General features: G+C 34.8%; 1 protein-coding gene across 1 annotated transcript in view; it reads right to left on the reverse strand.

The window, feature by feature from the left end:
- Nucleotides 1-20,032, reverse strand: part of LOC111050835 (alpha- and gamma-adaptin-binding protein p34) — a 36,850-nt gene that overhangs the window by 4,952 nt on the left and 11,866 nt on the right. Inside the window, exons 3-5 of the mRNA XM_022337202.2 lie at nt 19,627-19,750; nt 12,786-12,944; nt 11,413-11,550 (exon numbers count right to left, since the gene is read on the reverse strand). Of these exons, the coding sequence (XP_022192894.1) occupies nt 11,413-11,550; nt 12,786-12,944; nt 19,627-19,750 (421 nt within the window). The remainder of the gene's footprint in view (nt 1-11,412; nt 11,551-12,785; nt 12,945-19,626; nt 19,751-20,032) is intronic.

A 20,032-nucleotide genomic window follows, 5' to 3' on the forward strand; every position in this document is an offset into this window, starting at 1 on the left:
ATAAATAACGAGCGAAGCTCGGTGCCCCGATATTAAAAATTCCCTTCAATTTTTATAATGGCAACAACATCAAAGGTACACACTAAAAAAATAAATTTTGAGTTTCATTTAAAAATGAGTGTGCAACTGTTATTTCAAATCATCCATACCCCCCTACCCAACCCAATATACATAATTTTATATGCCTGTATGTAGCCGGATCTCGAAAACGGCTCAAACGATTCTCACGAAATTAGGAACATAGTAGGTCTATGATATAAAAATTCGATTGCACTAGGTCCCTGAGAAAAATCGCTGAAGGACATTGAGAGGATAATAATTGATCCTTGAAAAAGGATCTATGGAGATGAGATATCGTGTACACAGACGCACATACACTCATACACACACACACACACACACACACACACACACACACACACACACACACACACACACACACACACACACACACACACAGACCAATACCCAAAAACCACTTTTTTGGACTCAGGGGACCTTGAAACGTATAGAAATTTGTAAATTTGGGTACTTTAATTTTTTTCGGAAAGCAATACTTTCCTTACCTATGGTAATAGGGCAAGGAACGTAAAAATAATAAGTAAATTGTTGAATAAATAAATATAAACTATAAATATATTATAATTTCCTCTTTCATTACAAATTTTCTGTGCTTTTGTACTCGAGAGCGAAAGTCGGTCCACCGATATTTAGTTATCAATACTGTATGAAAGATGTAAAAACTGCAAATGACTAAATATAAAGGTTATTGACAAGATGCTGAAGTAAATGAGAAAAATTTAAATAATTAAGAGAACAGCTCATTTGAATGAGGAATTGAAAGATTAAAAGAAGGCGGCTTAATAACAGTCGAATAAATGCATAATACATGAACTAATGATAATGGAGAGAGAAAAGATAATGGCAGAAAATAAATGAAAATTATGATTTATCAATTAAAAAAAGCATAATAATTAATTGTAAGACACACTTACATAATAAGAGAGAATAGGGTTGTGTTTGTTCGCATCAAAACATGTCAACTTTTGGATTGCATACCGGAAAACGGGAATGATTTAGATCTCCAAATTTTGCACATAGATTCTAAAAATGTCAATCTCGTAAACCTCAAAGCCCATATATCAATTTTCCTTCTAGATTTTAGCCCCTATTTAAATACACAGAAAAATGACCAATTTCTATATTCAAAACTGTGTATCTCGGTAACCAGAAATGATAAAAAATGTTACTTGGTCTTGATTTAAAGAACAGAATCTCCTTTTTCATGTGATGTAAATGAATTTTGTAAAAATATAATCGTTAGGTAAGATACGTTTGATTAAAAAAATCAAGAAATTCGCGATATTTCCCTCACTTTCAGTCTCTACAGTTTTTCGATAATAAACAGTCATGCAAGATGGGTTTAAGGCAACGTAGCTTATAGAACATGTAATTCTCATTCATTTGAGCCCAATCGCAAGTTTCTATCATGTATCTTACTCGTTTTAGAGACTTGAATAACAGTAAAATCGCACTTTGAACGGTACTGAAATCAGGAAAACGATTTATGGCAGCGAAAAGAGGAGAGGATTCTCTACAACTTTTTCGATTTTTTATCTGAAGTGTTCACAAGATACGCAACTTTTAATATGCGAAAAAATTTTGATACGTTAATCATTACCACAGTCTCGTATATTCAAAGTCTCGTATCTTGTGAACACTTCAGATAAAAAATCGAAAAAGTAGTCAAGGTTGTAGAGAATTCTCTCCTCTTTTCGCTGCCATGAATCGTTTTCCTGATTTCAGTACCGTTCAAAAGTGACAGCTAATTGAAAAAATGATAATTTTCATTTTCTCATTTTTTCTGCGATTTTACTGTTATTCAAGAGTCTCTAAAACGAGTAAGATACATGATAGAAACTTGCGATTGGGCTCAAATGAAAGAGAATTACATGTTCTATAAGCTACGTTGCCTTAAACCCATCTTGCATGACTGTTTATTATCGAAAAACTGTAGAGACTATGAAAATGAGGGAAATATCGCGAATTTCTTGATTTTTTGAATCAAACGTATCTTACCTCACGATAATTTTTTTACAAAATTTATTCACCTAACAAAATGAAATCTCCCCCCACTACTAAACTCGAAAATTCCTAAGGAATCCTGTTCATAATGAATTGTTCTTTTACGTGATGTGTGGTTTTTTATCTATACTGGAAAAATATTCATGTTTTATAGGGTAGAAGTGGTAGGTTTGCATAATTTTGAAAACCCCTTAAAAAATACCCCTTTTTTGAAAATTCGTAGCTCCGGAACCAAAAATGGTAGAATCCTGCGTGACCACTCAATTTATTGAAAATCGTATTCTCTTCAATTTTGTCGAGAATGATTTTTCTTGAGAAACTCAAGGTTCACGAGATAAAATGGGATAATTGAAAAAAGGCAGAAATTTTGGGGGTTTTTGGGGTGAAGCCGCCCTTTTGCGTGTCAGCAAATTTCAGATTCCAATTCAGCGCCCGAAAATACATAAATGGAATCGTCGAGAAAAATTCTTTCGGGGCTGTTTCCTGAAAAACGACCATTTGACTGGACTATTTATCGAATAATTAAATGTAAAATTTTGTCACCAGTAAAAATGAAATGGACATAGGTTTCATGCTGAATTATTGGAAATCATAGGAAAAACATGAATAGATCACACTAAAATTAGTAATAATTATTTATATTATTCAGTTATTATAGGTAATATCAGAGACAAATTCGGAGTGAAACGAATATTTTGTTTGGATTTTAGGAAACAAAAGGCTGCCTGATTCAAATTGAGGAGGATCTAATCGATACTTAAATTGATGTATTGAAAAAAATCAATATGATACTGTGGGTTTTTCAAGTATTATGTCCTCTCCAGTTATCTATAGCTATATCTATAGGAAAGAACTGGCTTATACACGTACGGAATAGAACATTGTGTTTGAGGCATCATCACGTTTGAACTACTCAACTGATTATTTTGAAATTTTGCATATTAACCGAGGATGGTTATAGGCCTATTTTCAATTCTTCAAGATTTCATCACGTCAAGTTTTCAATTTGTCATGCTTCCAATTGTTGTATAGAAACATCTGAACATTTCTTTTAAAAGGGAGATTGGATGATAGCGGGTTGGAGATCCTATTCGAATTAAAATAACTGGTTATCTGTCGCATCAAAATTTTGGTCCGCCATCTTGGAACCGCCATTTTGAATACAGCTTTATTTTTTTTTAAATTGGAAGGTACGGTAGTCATATGATACATGATTTCTAAACAGAATTTCAAGAAAAAATAAATTATTAAAACCGCACCGATTTCTCAAACCGTTCAAAAGTTATTCTCATTCAAAGATACTGGTAAATCATCCATACACCCATCATCTATACTATAATAATGGAAAGAACTTGCTTATACACGTACGGGATAGGAAAATTATGGTTGACGCATCATCACGTATGAACTACTGGACTGATTGACTAGAAATTTTGCTTAAAGATTCTTTATTAACCGAGGATGGTTATATGCCTATTTTCAATTTTCCAATATTTCATTATTGTTTTCAGTCAGTAAAGTTTCAAAATATACCCTTGCGGAGCACGGGTTACCTGCTAGTTGTCCAATAAAATTAGAGGAAGAGATCAAGAGGAAGAAACACTTGAACCAATATTTATTACACGGCCCTGATAGTTCTGAGCCAGCCAAGTCATATCTACGAGAATTTTCATTTTTCTGTATTTACTTATTTTACATTTAGTCCAGGCAATGAATGCTTAAAAAAGGGTATAGATGAAAATGTTTGGAAGACAATTTTTTAAAACCACAGTTCTGTTTAGGGTAGTAAGGAGGTAAACATATCAAAAGTCCCCACCCCTACTCACTGTGCTAAGGGGGTGGGGGTGGTTTAAAAGTACAATTTTTTGGTTTCTCGCATTAAACTAAAAACTATGTATCTTAAGGACTTGACTGTCTTATAACAAATTAAAGCTTACAAAATTTACTACAACATTTGATTTACACCTTTTTTCATATCTCCTCTAGTTTTCAAGATAACCGCTCTTGAAGGTGTGACATTTTTGAAAAAAAATACGTTTGCCACCAATTTTTTCTATTTTCGCTCTTATAACTTTTAAAAAATCGATGGGAAAAATCCATGCTGATTATGAGCTTTCAGAGCATTAAATTCTCTTCGATTTGATGTATAATTTCACACTTTTACGAATTTCCCTACACCTTTTGCAGCAGCTTTAGTGTTGAGTGTGAAATCTCCATTTTGCAACAATAGACCAATTGACAAAGTGATTTAGAGGGAATATTAAAAAAAATTGAATTTGCAGCTTTGTTGAGACTAGTTAAAAGGAGAACATATCAAGAGTCCCCATTCCTAACTCTTGTGGCTAAGGGGTTGAGGGTGGTTTGAAAGCTGCATTTTTAAGCGTTTTGCTTCCACGCTCATATCTTGAGAAAAATGCGTTCAACCGACATAAATAACTATTCAAAAATGGAGCTTAATAAATTCTCTACACTTTTTGTTCAGTGTAATTTTGTGATATTCTCAACACTTCCCGAGATAAAATGGGATAATTGAAAAAAGGCAGAAATTTTGGGGGTTTTGGGGGTGAAGCCGCCCTCTTGCGTGTCAGCAAATTTCAGATTCCAATTCAGCGCCCGAAAATACATAAATGGAATCGTCGAGAAAATTCTTTCGGGGCTGTTTCCTGAAAAACGACCATTTGACTGGACTATTTATCGAATAATTAAATGTAAAATTTTGTCACCAGTAAAAATGAAATGGACATAGGTTTCATGCTGAATTATTGGAAATCATAGGAAAAACATGAATAGATCACACTAAAATTAGTAATAATTATTTATATTATTCAGTTATTATAGGTAATATCAGAGACAAATTCGGAGTGAAACGAATATTTTGTTTGGAATTTAGGAAACAAAAGGCTGCCTGATTCAAATTGAGGAGGATCTAATCGATACTTAAATTGATGTATTGAAAAAAATCAATATGATACTGTGGGTTTTTCAAGTATTATGTCCTCTCCAGTTATCTATAGCTATATCTATAGGAAAGAACTGGCTTATACACGTACGGAATAGAACATTGTGTTTGAGGCATCATCACGTTTGAACTACTCAACTGATTATTTTGAAATTTTGCATATTAACCGAGGATGGTTATAGGCCTATTTTCAATTCTTCAAGATTTCATCACGTCAAGTTTTCAATTTGTCATGCTTCCAATTGTTGTATAGAAACATCTGAACATTTCTTTTAAAAGGGAGATTGGATGATAGGGGATTGGAGATCCTATTCGAATAAAAATAACTGGTTATCTGTCGCATCAAAATTTTGGTCCGCCATCTTGGAACCGCCATTTTGAATACAGCTTCATTTTTTTTTTAAATTGGAAGGTACGGTAGTCATATGATACATGATTTCTATACAGAATTTCAAGAAAAAATAAATTATTAAAACCGCACCGATTTCTCAAACCGTTCAAAAGTTATTCTCATTCAAAGATACTGGTAAATCATCCATACACCCATCATCTATACTATAATAATGGAAAGAACTTGCTTATACACGTACGGGATAGGAAAATTATGGTTGACGCATCATCACGTATGAACTACTGGACTGATTGACTAGAAATTTTGCTTAAAGATTCTTTATTAACCGAGGATGGTTATATGCCTATTTTCAATTTTCCAATATTTCATTATTGTTTTCAGTTTGTAAAGTTTCAAAATATACCCTTGCGGAGCACGGGTTACCTGCTAGTTGTCCAATAAAATTAGAGGAAGAGATCAAGAGGAAGAAACACTTGAACCAATATTTATTACACGGCCCTGATAGTTCTGAGCCAGCCAAGTCATATCTACGAGAATTTTCATTTTTCTGTATTTACTTATTTTACATTTAGTCCAGGCAATGAATGCTTAAAAAAGGGTATAGAGGAAAATGTTTGGAAGACAATTTTTAAAACCACAGTTCTGTTTAGGGTAGTAAGGAGGTAAACATATCAAAAGTCCCCACCCCTACTCACTGTGCTAAGGGGGTGGGGGTGGTTTAAAAGTACAATTTTTTGGTTTCTCGCATTAAACTAAAAACTATGTATCTTAAGGACTTGACTGTCTTATAACAAATTAAAGCTTACAAAATTTACTACAACATTTGATTTACACCTTTTTTATATCTCCTCTAGTTTTCAAGATAACCGCTCTTGAAGGTGTGACATTTTTGAAAAAAAACACGTTTGCCACCAATTTTTTCTATTTTCGCTCTTATAACTTTTAAAAAATCGATGGGAAAAATCCATGCTGATTATGAGCTTTCAGAGCATTAAATTCTCTTCGATTTGATGTATAATTTCACACTTTTACGAATTTCCCTACACCTTTTGCAGCAGCTTTAGTGTTGAGTGTGAAATCTCCATTTTGCAACAATAGACCAATTGACAAAGTGATTTAGAGGGAATATTTAAAAAAAATTGAATTTGCAGCTTTGTTGAGACTAGTTAAAAGGAGAACATATCAAGAGTCCCCATTCCTAACTCTTGTGCTAAGGGGTTGAGGGTGGTTTGAAAGCTGCATTTTTAAGCGTTTTGCTTCCACGCTCATATCTTGAGAAAAATGCGTTCAACCGACATAAATAACTATTCAAAAATGGAGCTTGATAAATTCTCTACACTTTTTGTTCAGTGTAATTTTGTGATATTCTCAACACTTCCCGAGATATTCACTCTTGAAGGTGTATAATTGTTAAAATAACAGGTTTTAATAAAATATTTTGCTATTTCAGGGCTTATAACTCTCCAACAATGCATCATAAAAACTTATGCTTATCGTAGGTTTGTAGAGCATTGAAGGTGTATAATTGTTAAAATAACAGGTTTTAATAAAATATTTTGCTATTTCAGGGCTTATAACTCTCCAACAATGCATCATAAAAACTTATGCTTATCGTATGTAGAGAATTGAATTCTCTTTGTAATGATGTATTATTTACCGGCCTGAATTAGTGTAGCAATTAGTATCATTGTCATCATTAGCTGCACCCTTAACATCAGGAGCAGCTGAGTCAAACCCTGTCACATGACCAGTGGCGTGATCGTCTTTTCAGACTCCCATTGGTCGGCAATCTTTTTTCCCCCGGCCTCCTAATTTTCAGCGACCGGGTGCTGCTTCAAGAAGACCTGGGAGAGAAGCAGTTGTTCGGTGAACGGGTTGGTGTACGGCTGCGTTCCGAGCGGCGCTCCTAATAGTGGTGTACTAGAGGGTTAATATTCTATTCTGTATTTTAGTGAATGGAATATTGTATGTCGAATTGCCGACTGTATTTGAAGGTGGATTCTCCTGGGGGATTTTCTTTCTTGTCGGTTATTTTTCCTAAATTCGTATCACTGGGGGTGAACGAGTTATCCTTGGTGTTGAAACCTGTAAGGGATCTCAAGTTTGTGCTACAAATAGTTGAGTGGGAAATTTAGCTAGGCTCTTATAGCGGATTATTTTTGAGGGCTTAATTCTTAAGCCTCGACTCTGTCGCTTCACGACGTTTTTAACTTATAATACGGGAAGTGAGGATCGGTTCGCTATTCTCCATATCAGTATCCACGTCGATTCAGGTAATTGTATGTCAGGACTGGTAGTCTGTATATTTTTCCTTCTCTGTAGTAAGGTGGCCTTTAGTTTAAAGAGTAATTTTTCTCCATTGAATTTTTATTCTTGTAGGGAAATCCCTGTCCTTTTTAAGAATAGTTTTTCTCAATTAATTTTTATTCTTGTGGGAAAATCCCTGTTCCTTTTGAGAATAGTTTTCTCGATTAATTTTTGTCCCTGCAGAGAAATTATTATCATTTATAGTAAGATTTCCTTGCTTGGTTTTCATACTATAGAGTGGCCCTGTAATTTAAATTCGCTTAGCAGTTTCTGACTTGCTGTAATTCCAAGTAGGAATAGTCCAATCATTTCCTTGAGAACTCAGGTACAGCTTGAGTTCGTCCTTGTCGAAGTTGGTAGACTGCGACGTCCGTTCTCTTTCTTTCTCTTCACTTTCCCTATTCTAAAATCCTTCTAGCTCTCAGGTACAGCTTGAGGACTTCCTCGCCGAAGTTTCTAGACTGCGGCATCCTTTCTCTTTCTTTCTCTTAATTCTTCCTGTGTTAAAATCCTTCCTGATCTCAGTTCCAGATTCGAGATCGTCCTAGTCGCGGGTTTTCAGACCCGCGAATCCTTTCTAAAATTCTTAGAAACCTGTCTTCTTAAATAGCAAATATTATTTGCTGGTTTTCCCTGTGGAAAATTCACGAATTTTCCCGTGATCTCAGTTGCAAATTAGAGATCGATTGTGGTAGTCCTTAGACTGGCAATTACTTGGAAAAGTCTATTGAAATCTTTTCCTGAATTAGGAGTCTCTGACTCGATATTTTCCTTGTGGAAAATCCTGGAAAAATCCTTTCCTACCCTGACAACGACAGATTGTTGTCTTCCCGATATTATTCTACAGACTGTGTCTGTGAAAAATCTTTTCTATCCTCTCATAATAGTCGACATACTGACTATTAATTTAAAAGCGTTTCGGACGATTGAGAGCGATTCCCATACCCTTAAGGGCAGTCACAGATTGGCCCTTAATAACCGGCGCGCAGTCACCAGATTAGCGCGGAAATCCTGTTTAGCAGTTTCAGAATTGCTGAAAATCCTTTCGCAGCTGCAGGCTCGCGATTCAGAAATCCGACACCCGAAACCTTATCCTCTAAACTTTAATAATGGAAAGAACTTGCTTATACACGTACGGGATAGGAAAATTATGGTTGACGCATCATCACGTATGAACTACTGGACTGATTGACTAGAAATTTTTCTTAAAGATTCTTTATTAACCGAGGATGGTTATATGCCTATTTTCAATTTTCCAATATTTCATTATTGTTTTCAGTTTGTAAAGTTTCAAAATATACCCTTGCGGAGCACGGGTTACCTGCTAGTTGTCCAATAAAATTAGAGGAAGAGATCAAGAGGAAGAAACACTTGAACCAATATTTATTACACGGCCCTGATAGTTCTGAGCCAGCCAAGTCATATCTACGAGAATTTTCATTTTTCTGTATTTACTTATTTTACATTTAGTCCAGGCAATGAATGCTTAAAAAAGGGTATAGAGGAAAATGTTTGGAAGACAATATTTAAAACCACAGTTCTGTTTAGGGTAGTAAGGAGGTAAACATATCAAAAGTCGCCACCCCTACTCACTGTGCTAAGGGGGTGGGGGTGGTTTAAAAGTACAATTTTTTGGTTTCTCGCATTAAACTAAAAACTATGTATCTTAAGGACTTGACTGTCTTATAACAAATTAAAGCTTACAAAATTTACTACAATATTTGATTTACACCTTTTTTCATATCTCCTCTAGTTTTCAAGATAACCGCTCTTGAAGGTGTGACATTTTTGAAAAAAAAAACACGTTTGCCACCAATTTTTTCTATTTTCGCTCTTATAACTTTTAAAAAATCGATGGGAAAAATCCATGCTGATTATGAGCTTTCAGAGCATTAAATTCTCTTCGATTTGATGTATAATTTCACACTTTTACGAATTTCCCTACACCTTTTGCAGCAGCTTTAGTGTTGAGTGTGAAATCTCCATTTTGCAACAATAGACCAATTGACAAAGTGATTTAGAGGGAATATTTAAAAAAAAAATGAATTTGCAGCTTTGTTGAGACTAGTTAAAAGGAGAACATATCAAGAGTCCCCATTCCTAACTCTTGTGCTAAGGGGTTGAGGGTGGTTTGAAAGCTGCATTTTTAAGCGTTTTGCTTCCACGCTCATATCTTGAGAAAAATGCGTTCAACCGACATAAATAACTATTCAAAAATGGAGCTTGATAAATTCTCTACACTTTTTGTTCAGTGTAATTTTGTGATATTCTCAACACTTCCCGAGATATTCACTCTTGAAGGTGTATAATTGTTAAAATAACAGGTTTTAATAAAATATTTTGCTATTTCAGGGCTTATAACTCTCCAACAATGCATCATAAAAACTTATGCTTATCGTAGGTTTGTAGAGCATTGAAGGTGTATAATTAATTGTTAAAATAACAGGTTTTAATAAAATATTTTGCTATTTCAGGGCTTATAACTCTCCAACAATGCATCATAAAAACTTATGCTTATCGTAGGTTTGTAGAGAATTGAATTCTCTTTGTAATGATGTATTATTTCAATATTCCAAGTTTTCCTTTCATTGTTATAGCAGCTTCAATGTAGGAGGTGAAATTCTCATTGCTGCAACAATTGATTGTTTGACAATGACATTTGACACAATTTTTGACTTTTCAGCTTTATTTGGACTAGTTAGTAGGTAAACATAGCAAAAGTGCGTATCTTTATCCCCTCTGTTGAAGATGTGGAACCGCTGAGTTGACACTTGTTGCAGCAATGAAAATTTCACCCCCAACATTGAAGCTGCTATAAAAATGAAAGGAAAACTTGGAATAGTGAAATAATACATCATTTAAAATATAATTCAATGCTCTACAAACCTACGATAAGCAAAAGTTTATATGTTGCATTGTTATAAGCCCTGAAAGAGCAAAACATTGGATAAAAACCTGTTATTTTAACAATTATATACCTTCAAGAGCTAATATCTCGTTAACTGTTGAGAATATCACTAAAGCTGTTGCAAAAGGTGTAGGGAAATTCGTAAAAGTGTGAAATTATACATCAAATTGAAGAGAATTTGATGCTCTATAAGCTCATAATCAGCATGGATTTTTCCCATCCATTTTTCAAAAGTTAAGCAAAAGTAGAGCAAAAATAGAAAAAAAAAAATGGTGGCAAACGTGTTTTTCCAATAATTTCACACCTTCAAGAGCGGATATCTCGAAAACTAGAGGAGATATGAAAAAAGTTGTACATCAAATATTGTAGGAAATTTTGTAAGCTTTAATTTTTTACATGACAGTCAAATCCTTAAGATACATAGTTTTTTATTTTTATGCGAGAAACCAAGAAATGACACCTTTAAACCACCCCCACCCCCTTAACACAGTGGGAAGAGGTGGGGACTTTTGATATGTTTACCTCCTTACTACCCTCAAAAGAACTGCGGGGTCAAAAATTGGCTTCCCAACTTTTCCCTCTACAACCTTTCCTTGACTGGACTAATTTTGATTTCAAACTAAGAAATACCCTCAAAGAATACCAAATACGTTTCAGTTAGACATTGATGAAATTTCGGCTCAAAGAAAAAAATAAAGTCATCAGTAACTCTTGTACAGTATCACCATTAAGAATACTGAACCCTAGATTATATCATGCTAATCGAGGGCTTTAGTTAAGTTGTTATGGAAACGTAAGTACCCATTTTTTCTTGGATATTAGCCTGTTCGAGCCCTCTGCCTATACTCAGGTTTCCAAAACCTTCACTCAGGTCGCCGCCGTCTGATAGAGGAATACCACCATGGAGCAAATTATTGAAGCTAGTAGGCTCTTTCCTCTCTGAAAATAATTCGAAGAAAAAACGTATCAACAATGAGTAGTACTTTTATTATCACATTCAACAAGATAACAACTTAACACATATCCGATGGTTGAAATTGGTGACTATAATGAGAATCACTTCAAAGTACTGTCAGCCTAATAAAAAAGAACAACAAAATTGAAAATAACATAAATTATTCTCATTCACCAATGCTTAAAAGAATAAGTTGCTATTGATCTATCGCGAGGTTCTTCAGATAATGTACATGCGAATGAAGTAAAATTAAATTGAAATCCAGTCACATAACTGAGATAAGAAAACTTCTATGTGAATGTTATATTACTAGAGACTCCGTAAGTTGGAGTACTCGCTCATGAACTATATAATGTAACGCTCATGAACTCGCTCATGTATTGTATTCTTTCAAATCAGCAACCTTCAATTATAATTGCTTGTCGCTTCAACTTTTTTTTCCATTCGAATTCATTTTTTTTAATGAGAAGGTGGTAATGTGATACTATTAAGATTTCTATACAGATCCAAGAGAAAATGAATGGCGAAATCCGCAAATTGATATCTTAATCCGTATTATTTTTATTTGTTGATGTAAAAGTTGTAAATTATGTTGTATATTAACCAGCTGAAATAATGTGTCAGCGCATGAAGGACTGTCTGTGTAATACCTACTAATAGCCTCAGCTGATGTTATGAATGATTGAATGGAAAAAACTAGTAATTGCATGCAATGAATTCTTCAGCTGACTAAATGATAAACAACGTTTTTTCAAAATTTGAACCTGATTGATCGAATCTCTAAAAAGTTATTGTCGAACATACACACAGACGGGCAACGACTTTGGTCTTGAGTTAAAAGTAAGAACTCGCTAACGCTCGTTCAATTATGTTATTAGGACGCGGAAATTGTTCTTATGAGATCAAATAAAATGCGATTACAGCGTAGGGGTCTCCACAAACTATGCCCTTTTTAAGCCGGTTTGAGATTGTGTTGACGCCAACAACCTGTCATCGTTTTAAGGAATAAGGTGACAGGTTGTCGAGGTGAAACCTTGTCGCATTCCCCTACGCAAGTAGGGCCACCTGCTGCGAATCCACATTTACGAGGTGACAGGTTGTTATTTGTAGTAAAATGACGAGGTGACAGGTTGTCATTTGTGGTAAAATGACGAGGTTATCAGTATGACACCTTGCTGCTCCAAATTCACAGTGATGAGCTTAGATAGAGTCATATCACCTTTCATGGACAGATTGGGCCAGACATGGGCCTGTAGAGCCTGCACCACTCTCTTGATGCCAGTTGTCTCCAGGAAGTCCTGCTCTGCCTCCCATTCGGCGTCCACGTCAGGATCCAACTCAACCAACTCGAAGCCTTTCTTCACACACCATTCCTGAGCTGAAAACACAACATGTCAATTGAGAGAAAAAACAACATATTCTGCGCATAGGTCATGGTGGGAGGAAATCTTCAATACGTTTCGGCCTGTTAGATAGAGGTCACAAGATTATAGTATACTGGCGTTAAAAATGTAAATTAGTCTTCAACCCTATTTCTTTCAACTTGATGATAACCTCATGCGGATGTCCAGCTGACAAAACTATTAAGAAAACAAATAAAGCAATACATGATACCATCAACAGCCTGAAAAATAAAAAAATCCAAACAACTAGGGGTATGTTTCCGAAATGAGAGGTTGAAAAGAGCAAACTTCACTAGTCACGGACTACATCTAAACAGATCTGGCAAAATAAGTTTTTGTGATAGGTTGGCAGAGATGATTGAGAGTTGTTTGCAATCTCCTGTCACAGAAACACTAGAGGGAGTTAGAAACAGATCTTTTTTAATGAATTGGCTCAGAACAGGAAAAGGAAAGTAGATTACCAGAATAGCATTAGTGTAAGGAACTCTTTTAATGGTAATGAAGATAGTATAGCTTCTAGGCAGTCGGGTTTGGCATCTCTCAGAAGGAAAGGTAATCCAGCAGTTCTTAACGAAGAAATGTTCACTGTCTTTCACCAAAATATCCAATACTTTAGAAACAAAATTGACTCGAAGTATTCTTAAAGCAAGAAACTCCGGATATAGTGATTTTAACTGAGCATGGCTTAAAAGAAGAGGAAATTCCACAAGTAAACTTGCAGCACTATTCATTGAAGGCAGTGTATTGTAGGGAATCTCATCGTAGTGGTGGTGTATGTATATTTACCAATTAATCTAAAACAATGGAAATAAGTAATCTAGAGTATGTAAATAAACTTTCTCGGGAAATGGATCTAGAAGCAACGGGTTTGAGAATAAAAATTGAAAATATTGAGGTGGCTGTCCTGGGTATTTACAGGTCACCAAATGGTAATTGGGAAGATTTTTGTATGAATTTCAATAAAATTTTAGAAACTACCACAAATCGATATTTCGAAGTAATTGTAGGGGGTGATTTTAATACAAATTTTGCAGTGCGAAACAAGATGACGGATGATATTAAAGATATTATAAATATGAATAACTTAGAAATAAAAGTTCATGAATATACCAGAGTGACGAGAACCTCATGTACAATTATTGATAACATCCTAACAAATATAGATAACTGTAGAATCAGATTAGGTAACTCACAACTATCTGACCATGATTACCAAATTTTAGATGTAAGAATTCAGGGTCATAATAAAGCTAGAGTCAGTAAATTAATGAAGGTAATTCAAGAATGTGAACAAGGTAATATTAATTGTTTGAAACAAGAATTATTATTTCAAGTTTGGAGTATTGTTTCTGGCATAGACGATTTAAATGATAAATATGATAAGTTCATTAGTATTTTAAGTATTCACATTAGTATTTGCTGCCCTTTAAAAAACGTCCCTGTAAAAAATAAATTGAACAAGATAGAAGAGTGGTTTACTGAAGATGTTCTGGCACAAAGAGATAAGGTTAGGGAAACATACAATGAATTCAAAATAGCAAGAAATGTTATAAGTGAGAAAAATTATAAAGCTGTAAAAAAAGTTATATGATAGAAGTTAAGGAAGCTAAATACAAAAAACAGCATAAATACTGAAAAGTAGTGTGAACTTCAACACTGCAGTGTGGGATGTGATAAATAGGAACAGGAACTTAGCTCAAGAGCATGTCCTCACCACCACCCCTAAAAAGATAGAAAACTGTGGAAAGTTCATATATGATAGTACAGATATTTGCAATTTCTTTAATAACTATTATCAACAAGTTGCTGAAAATCTTCAGAAGTCACTTAATATTGACTTCACAAGTAGGCCTGAAGGGACTGCCAATGTAATTCAAAATGCTTTCAATTTCCAGCCAGTAACCCGGGATGAGTTATCAAAATTTATTGATAGTTTGAAAAATAAAAAGTCTGTAGGAATGGACGGGATATCAATCTCAATTCTCAAAAAGTGTAAAGACCAACTTCTAGATCCATTGCTTGATCTCATCAATCACTCACTAAAACACGGTATTTTCCCGGATAAACTGAAAGAGGGGAAAATCTTGCCTATTTTTGAAGGTGGTGATAGGGAAAAAGTGGAGAATTATAGACCTATCAGTATACTTAATACAATGAGTAAAATTTTTGAGAAGGTAGTGCTAAATAGGTTGCTTGTGTACCTTGATGAAGCTCAGATCATCTGCGATGAGCAACATGGTTTTCAAAAAGGTAAATCAACAAAGACAGCATAATAGCTGTTTCTCTGGTGGAAGGATTGATCGATATGATGGATTCGGGAGATAAAGCAGCTGCAATATTCCTTGATCTATCTGAGGCTTTTGATTGTGTCAATCATGAAACTTTACTGAGGATACTTGGAAATGTAGGGATAAACGGGGTTGAACTTAGGTGGTTTAAATCATACCTAACGGGCAGGGAACAATGTGTAGAGCTCACTTCGGTTGTTGAAAATCGTGTGGTAAAAAATAGTTCAAACAAATTAGAGGTCAAGGCTGGAGTGCCGCAAGGATCGATCCTTGGACCGTTGTTTTTTTACTATATATTAATCGAAATTGAAGTTGCTTCCCATGACGAAACACTATATAATAACTTTGTTGAAGTTCTGACACTGTGTTACTTGTAAATATTTGAAAAAACACTTACTTTTGTTGGAGTATTGAGGAATGCACTTCACTCCTGAAGAGGAGCTTCATCAGCCTGACACCAGGGGCGCTTGCTCTTATGGGTTGGACTGTGAATTTATCATTTTTGAGGTGTTTGAAAATTTCGTATTGTTCTAGTGTGTTGAGTCTCTGGCTTTTTTGAAGAATGTGTAGGATTTCAACACACTAGAACAATACGAAATTTTCAAACACCTAAAAAATGATAAATCCAATTTAATAAATGATGAAATAAACTTCAAATCGAATGTAATATTTTCCCACATTTTGGCCACACAGTCCAACCTATAAGAGCAAGCGCCCCTGGTGTCAGGCTGATGAAGCTCCTCTTCAGGAGTGAAATGCATTCCTCAATACTCCAACAAAAGTAAGTGTTTTTTCAAATATTTACAAGTAACACAGTGTCAGAACTTCAACAAAGTTGTATATTAATCGTTTGCCAGATGAGTTTATTAATGGTAGAGTCTGCTTGTTTGCTGTTGATACATCACTTATCTTCAATAATCAAGTTCTAGATGATTTAGAAATAAATGCCCATATAGGTGTACAGTCAATGGTCCAATTTTTAAACCAAATGAAGTTAACTATTAACAGCGATAAATGCCAATTCCTTCAATTTAAGAACAAATATAATCCGAATGAGGATTGTGTGCTTAACGTATTTATAAATGATTGTCAACTTGAACAAGAAGAAGAGATAGCATTTCTTCGAATCTTATTGGATAGACGATTGACATTGACACAATTTGTAATAAAATGTATTCTGCTATATTTATTCTCAGACAACTTTCCAGGTTGAAAGACAAAAAGTTACTCCTAACATCATACCACGGTCTTTTATTGTCACATGTGAGGTATGCTATTTTAGTTTGACTTGTCTTATACTCCATCCTGGGGTCCCCAAGACGTAATAAAAAAAAGACATTGTCATTTTCTTGAGGATCGCACATCCAAGAGATGTGCAATCTCTTTTTATTATTTTCTGTAACGTAAATTAATTTTTCATGAATACATCACAGTTTTACTATATAAACACAAAAAGATTGGGACTAGCGGGGAGTTCAGTGTAGAGGTGGGGGTGCACCAGGGTTCTGCCTTGAGTCCACTCCTCTTCAACCTTGAGATGAACTACCTCACTGCAGAATTGCAGATCGCACCTCCATAGGACATCTTATATGCTGATGACATTGTCCTCATCAGAAAAACGCAAGATGAGATACAGCAAGCACTTGACATGTGGCGAGCCAAACTGGAAGGAGCTGGCCTCAGAATCAGTAGGGAGAAAACAGTTCAAATTCACTGTGGTTTTAGTGGCGATGTCAGTCGGGCACCACACCTGCAAGGTACTTCTTCAGAGGTTGTTCAGAAATGCAAGTATTTAGGGTCGATCATCAGCAATGATGAAGCATTGATGCAGACATTTCGAGCAGAATTAATACGGGTTGGATGAAATTGAGAGAGCTGACAGGAGTGCTTTGCGACAATAGAATGCCCATACACATTAAAGGCAAAGTGTATAAAGCTGCAGTACCTCCAGCAATGATATATGGTGCAGAGTGCTGGCCTCTGAAAAAGCAACAAGCAGAGAATCTTCATACAGCTAAGATGAGAATGCTAAGATGGGCCGGAGGAGTAAGTAGACTGGACCACATCAAGAATACGTGGCTGTACGTGGCTGTTATAATTGATTAAACAGCTTCAAATTTTCAACACATATTTTTCTAACCATTTTACAGATCAAATTCGATGGACATCAAAATCTATCCACTCCTTCGTCCTTTCTCATACAAGAAAAGAATAAACTCTCAATACCGTATAACTATGTAGTTTGTATGTGATATAGATAGATGCAATAGGCCTAATCGATAAATATTTTAATAGAACAGCTGATGGAATATCAGCGGAATTTTTGAAAAGTATTATGTGAGATTTTCAAAGTCAAGAAACGAATATATTATTTTCATAAAAAGCTGATTGAAGGCGCAAACCGAACTGGCCAAGCATACAACAATGGAACGCACATGTGGCAAGCTCGCGCTCTCGATCAACCCGAAATTATTTCGATCAGCTGATTCATAAGATTATTTTAAGCTTTGAATCCACATTTTTATTAATAAAATAATCCACCTCATTCTTTTTTGAAACTTTTATCTGTAAAAATTTGGGAGAAGACAGTTTTGGGCTATGCCAGTTGTCTTCTCCCAATATTATATATTATAATTATGATTTGTGATTGTCAATGAAATAAATAAATAAATGTTTAGAAAATGAGGGTTTTCTTCAATGATTGAAAATTATTCATTTGCCTATTTGAGAATAATAATTTATCAAGGAGTTTATTAATATCAATAATTATTTTATTATTACATAAAAATAATTATATTTTATATTAATTTATATTATTATAAAAATAATTATGAGTAATAATGATCATTCAAGAAAAATATTAGATGATAGAATGAATATTGGATATTAATAACTCCAAAAAGCGCAATTACTACAATTCAAGTTTTTTTAAGGTTGAGTTAAATGGGCGATTTTGAAAATTTGAAAGCGAGTTTATTTGAACTCAAGTTTTCATAGCCTCAAAAGTATATCATCATGAAGTCAAAATCTAATTAATCTCCTGGTTTCGTTTTCATCTGCATCATACTTATTCATTTGAGTTATACATTTTACTTTGACTGACAACTGTTTTTATCTCATTTGTAGGTTGGATTGTACCTTCAAGATTCAAATTGAATCCAAGAGTCAAACATGTTCAATATTATGTACTTGAATCAACAAAAGCTGAAGAAGGGTCTACATTGTTATAATGGATTCAAGTTACTGTTTTTGTAAACTTGACTTCAAGTTTTCAAAATGCATTCATTCCATGCAAACGTCAAGAAAACTTAACTAAACGCCACAGCGACGACAACTCCAACCGCGATTCACATCTAATTCATCGAATGTAATAAATATATAGGTTTTGTGCTCCAGCTAAGATGACTCCATCCGCGCGGCTCAAGTCGTCGTTATAGGAGCGTTCACATTAGTCAAGTTTCCTTGAACTCGAGTTTTCTTGACGTTTGTGTGAAATGTATATATTGCAAACTTGAAGTCAAGTCTACAAGAACCGAATCTTGAATCCACTGTACCAATTCAGATCCTCAAATCCGTAGGTGTGTAGGGCCCTTTAAACAAGTATAATTCTCAATTCTTTCTTACTTGTAAACTAATTTGCTATTTCCAATCAAATTCTCCAGACGGCACTTTGCTATATGATATAAAAATGCCTACAATAATTTGCTTCATCTAACACTAATTTTGCCAGTGCTTACCTATGCCAGTGAGACTTTGACTCTAACAAGATCAGATGAGAATTTTATAAGTATAGATTTGAGAGGAAGATTCTCCGCAGAATTTTTGGAGGAGTGCTGATGGATGGAGTGTGGTGCAGAAGAAAGAATCGTGATCTGTACAACATACGTATCGATGGCTCTTATCCGAGAAGGTAGGCTCAGGTGGGCAGGCCATGTTGCAAGAGCTGATGAGTCATTTTCACCAAAAAAGATAATGGCTTACAACATGGAAGGTAGAAGACCTCAAGGTGGACCAAGGTTGAGGTGGATGGGTGCAGTTGCCAGAGATGCAAGAGTTGTTGGGGCCAGGAATTGGAGGCGTGCTGCCATGGATAGAGTAGAATGGAGGCAATTGTTAGAGGAGGCCAAGATCCGCTTTGGATTGTCGAGCTAATGATGGAGATTTGCTTCATATACTGTATTCATGGAATAATTGAATAAAGGCTATTTATTTTTTACAATAATTCACATGAATGGAGATTATGCTAAAACATAGGTAGGCTACCAATTGATAACTACAAACCCAGAAAAATAGGATGGTTGGTATCAAGAAACCCATATAAAACATTGCAAGGAAACCCCAAAAATAATTTTGAGTTTTGATTATTTACCTGTGAGTTTTGAAACACCAACTTCCGGAATATCTTTACAATTGGAACACAGCAAGATTTTGACTTCCGCATCATATTCGTTCAGAAACGGTAACCAGCTTTCTGCTGCCTCTAATCCCTTATCCTGAAAGAAAGTTGAAGTTTTATTGACATTACTCATTCTCTTCACTCTGCAAGTCAAAATGGTCAGAAACTGTGATCCAAAATAGTCAAATTAGCCACAGGAATGATTATATATCACAAGAATGATTCAAGTTAGGTTCAACCAATGATTGAAACATTGATAAGAAATAAATGAAGAGCATTTTAATAATTGGAATCAGAACGACACACTAGTCATATTTTATGTGGCATTATCAGCATATAATAAAAACTGTGATTGATTCATGTGTCAATTAATTATATG

This window comes from Nilaparvata lugens, chromosome 2, assembly GCF_014356525.2.
Source record: "Nilaparvata lugens isolate BPH chromosome 2, ASM1435652v1, whole genome shotgun sequence".
NCBI classification, from domain to species: domain Eukaryota; kingdom Metazoa; phylum Arthropoda; class Insecta; order Hemiptera; family Delphacidae; genus Nilaparvata; species Nilaparvata lugens.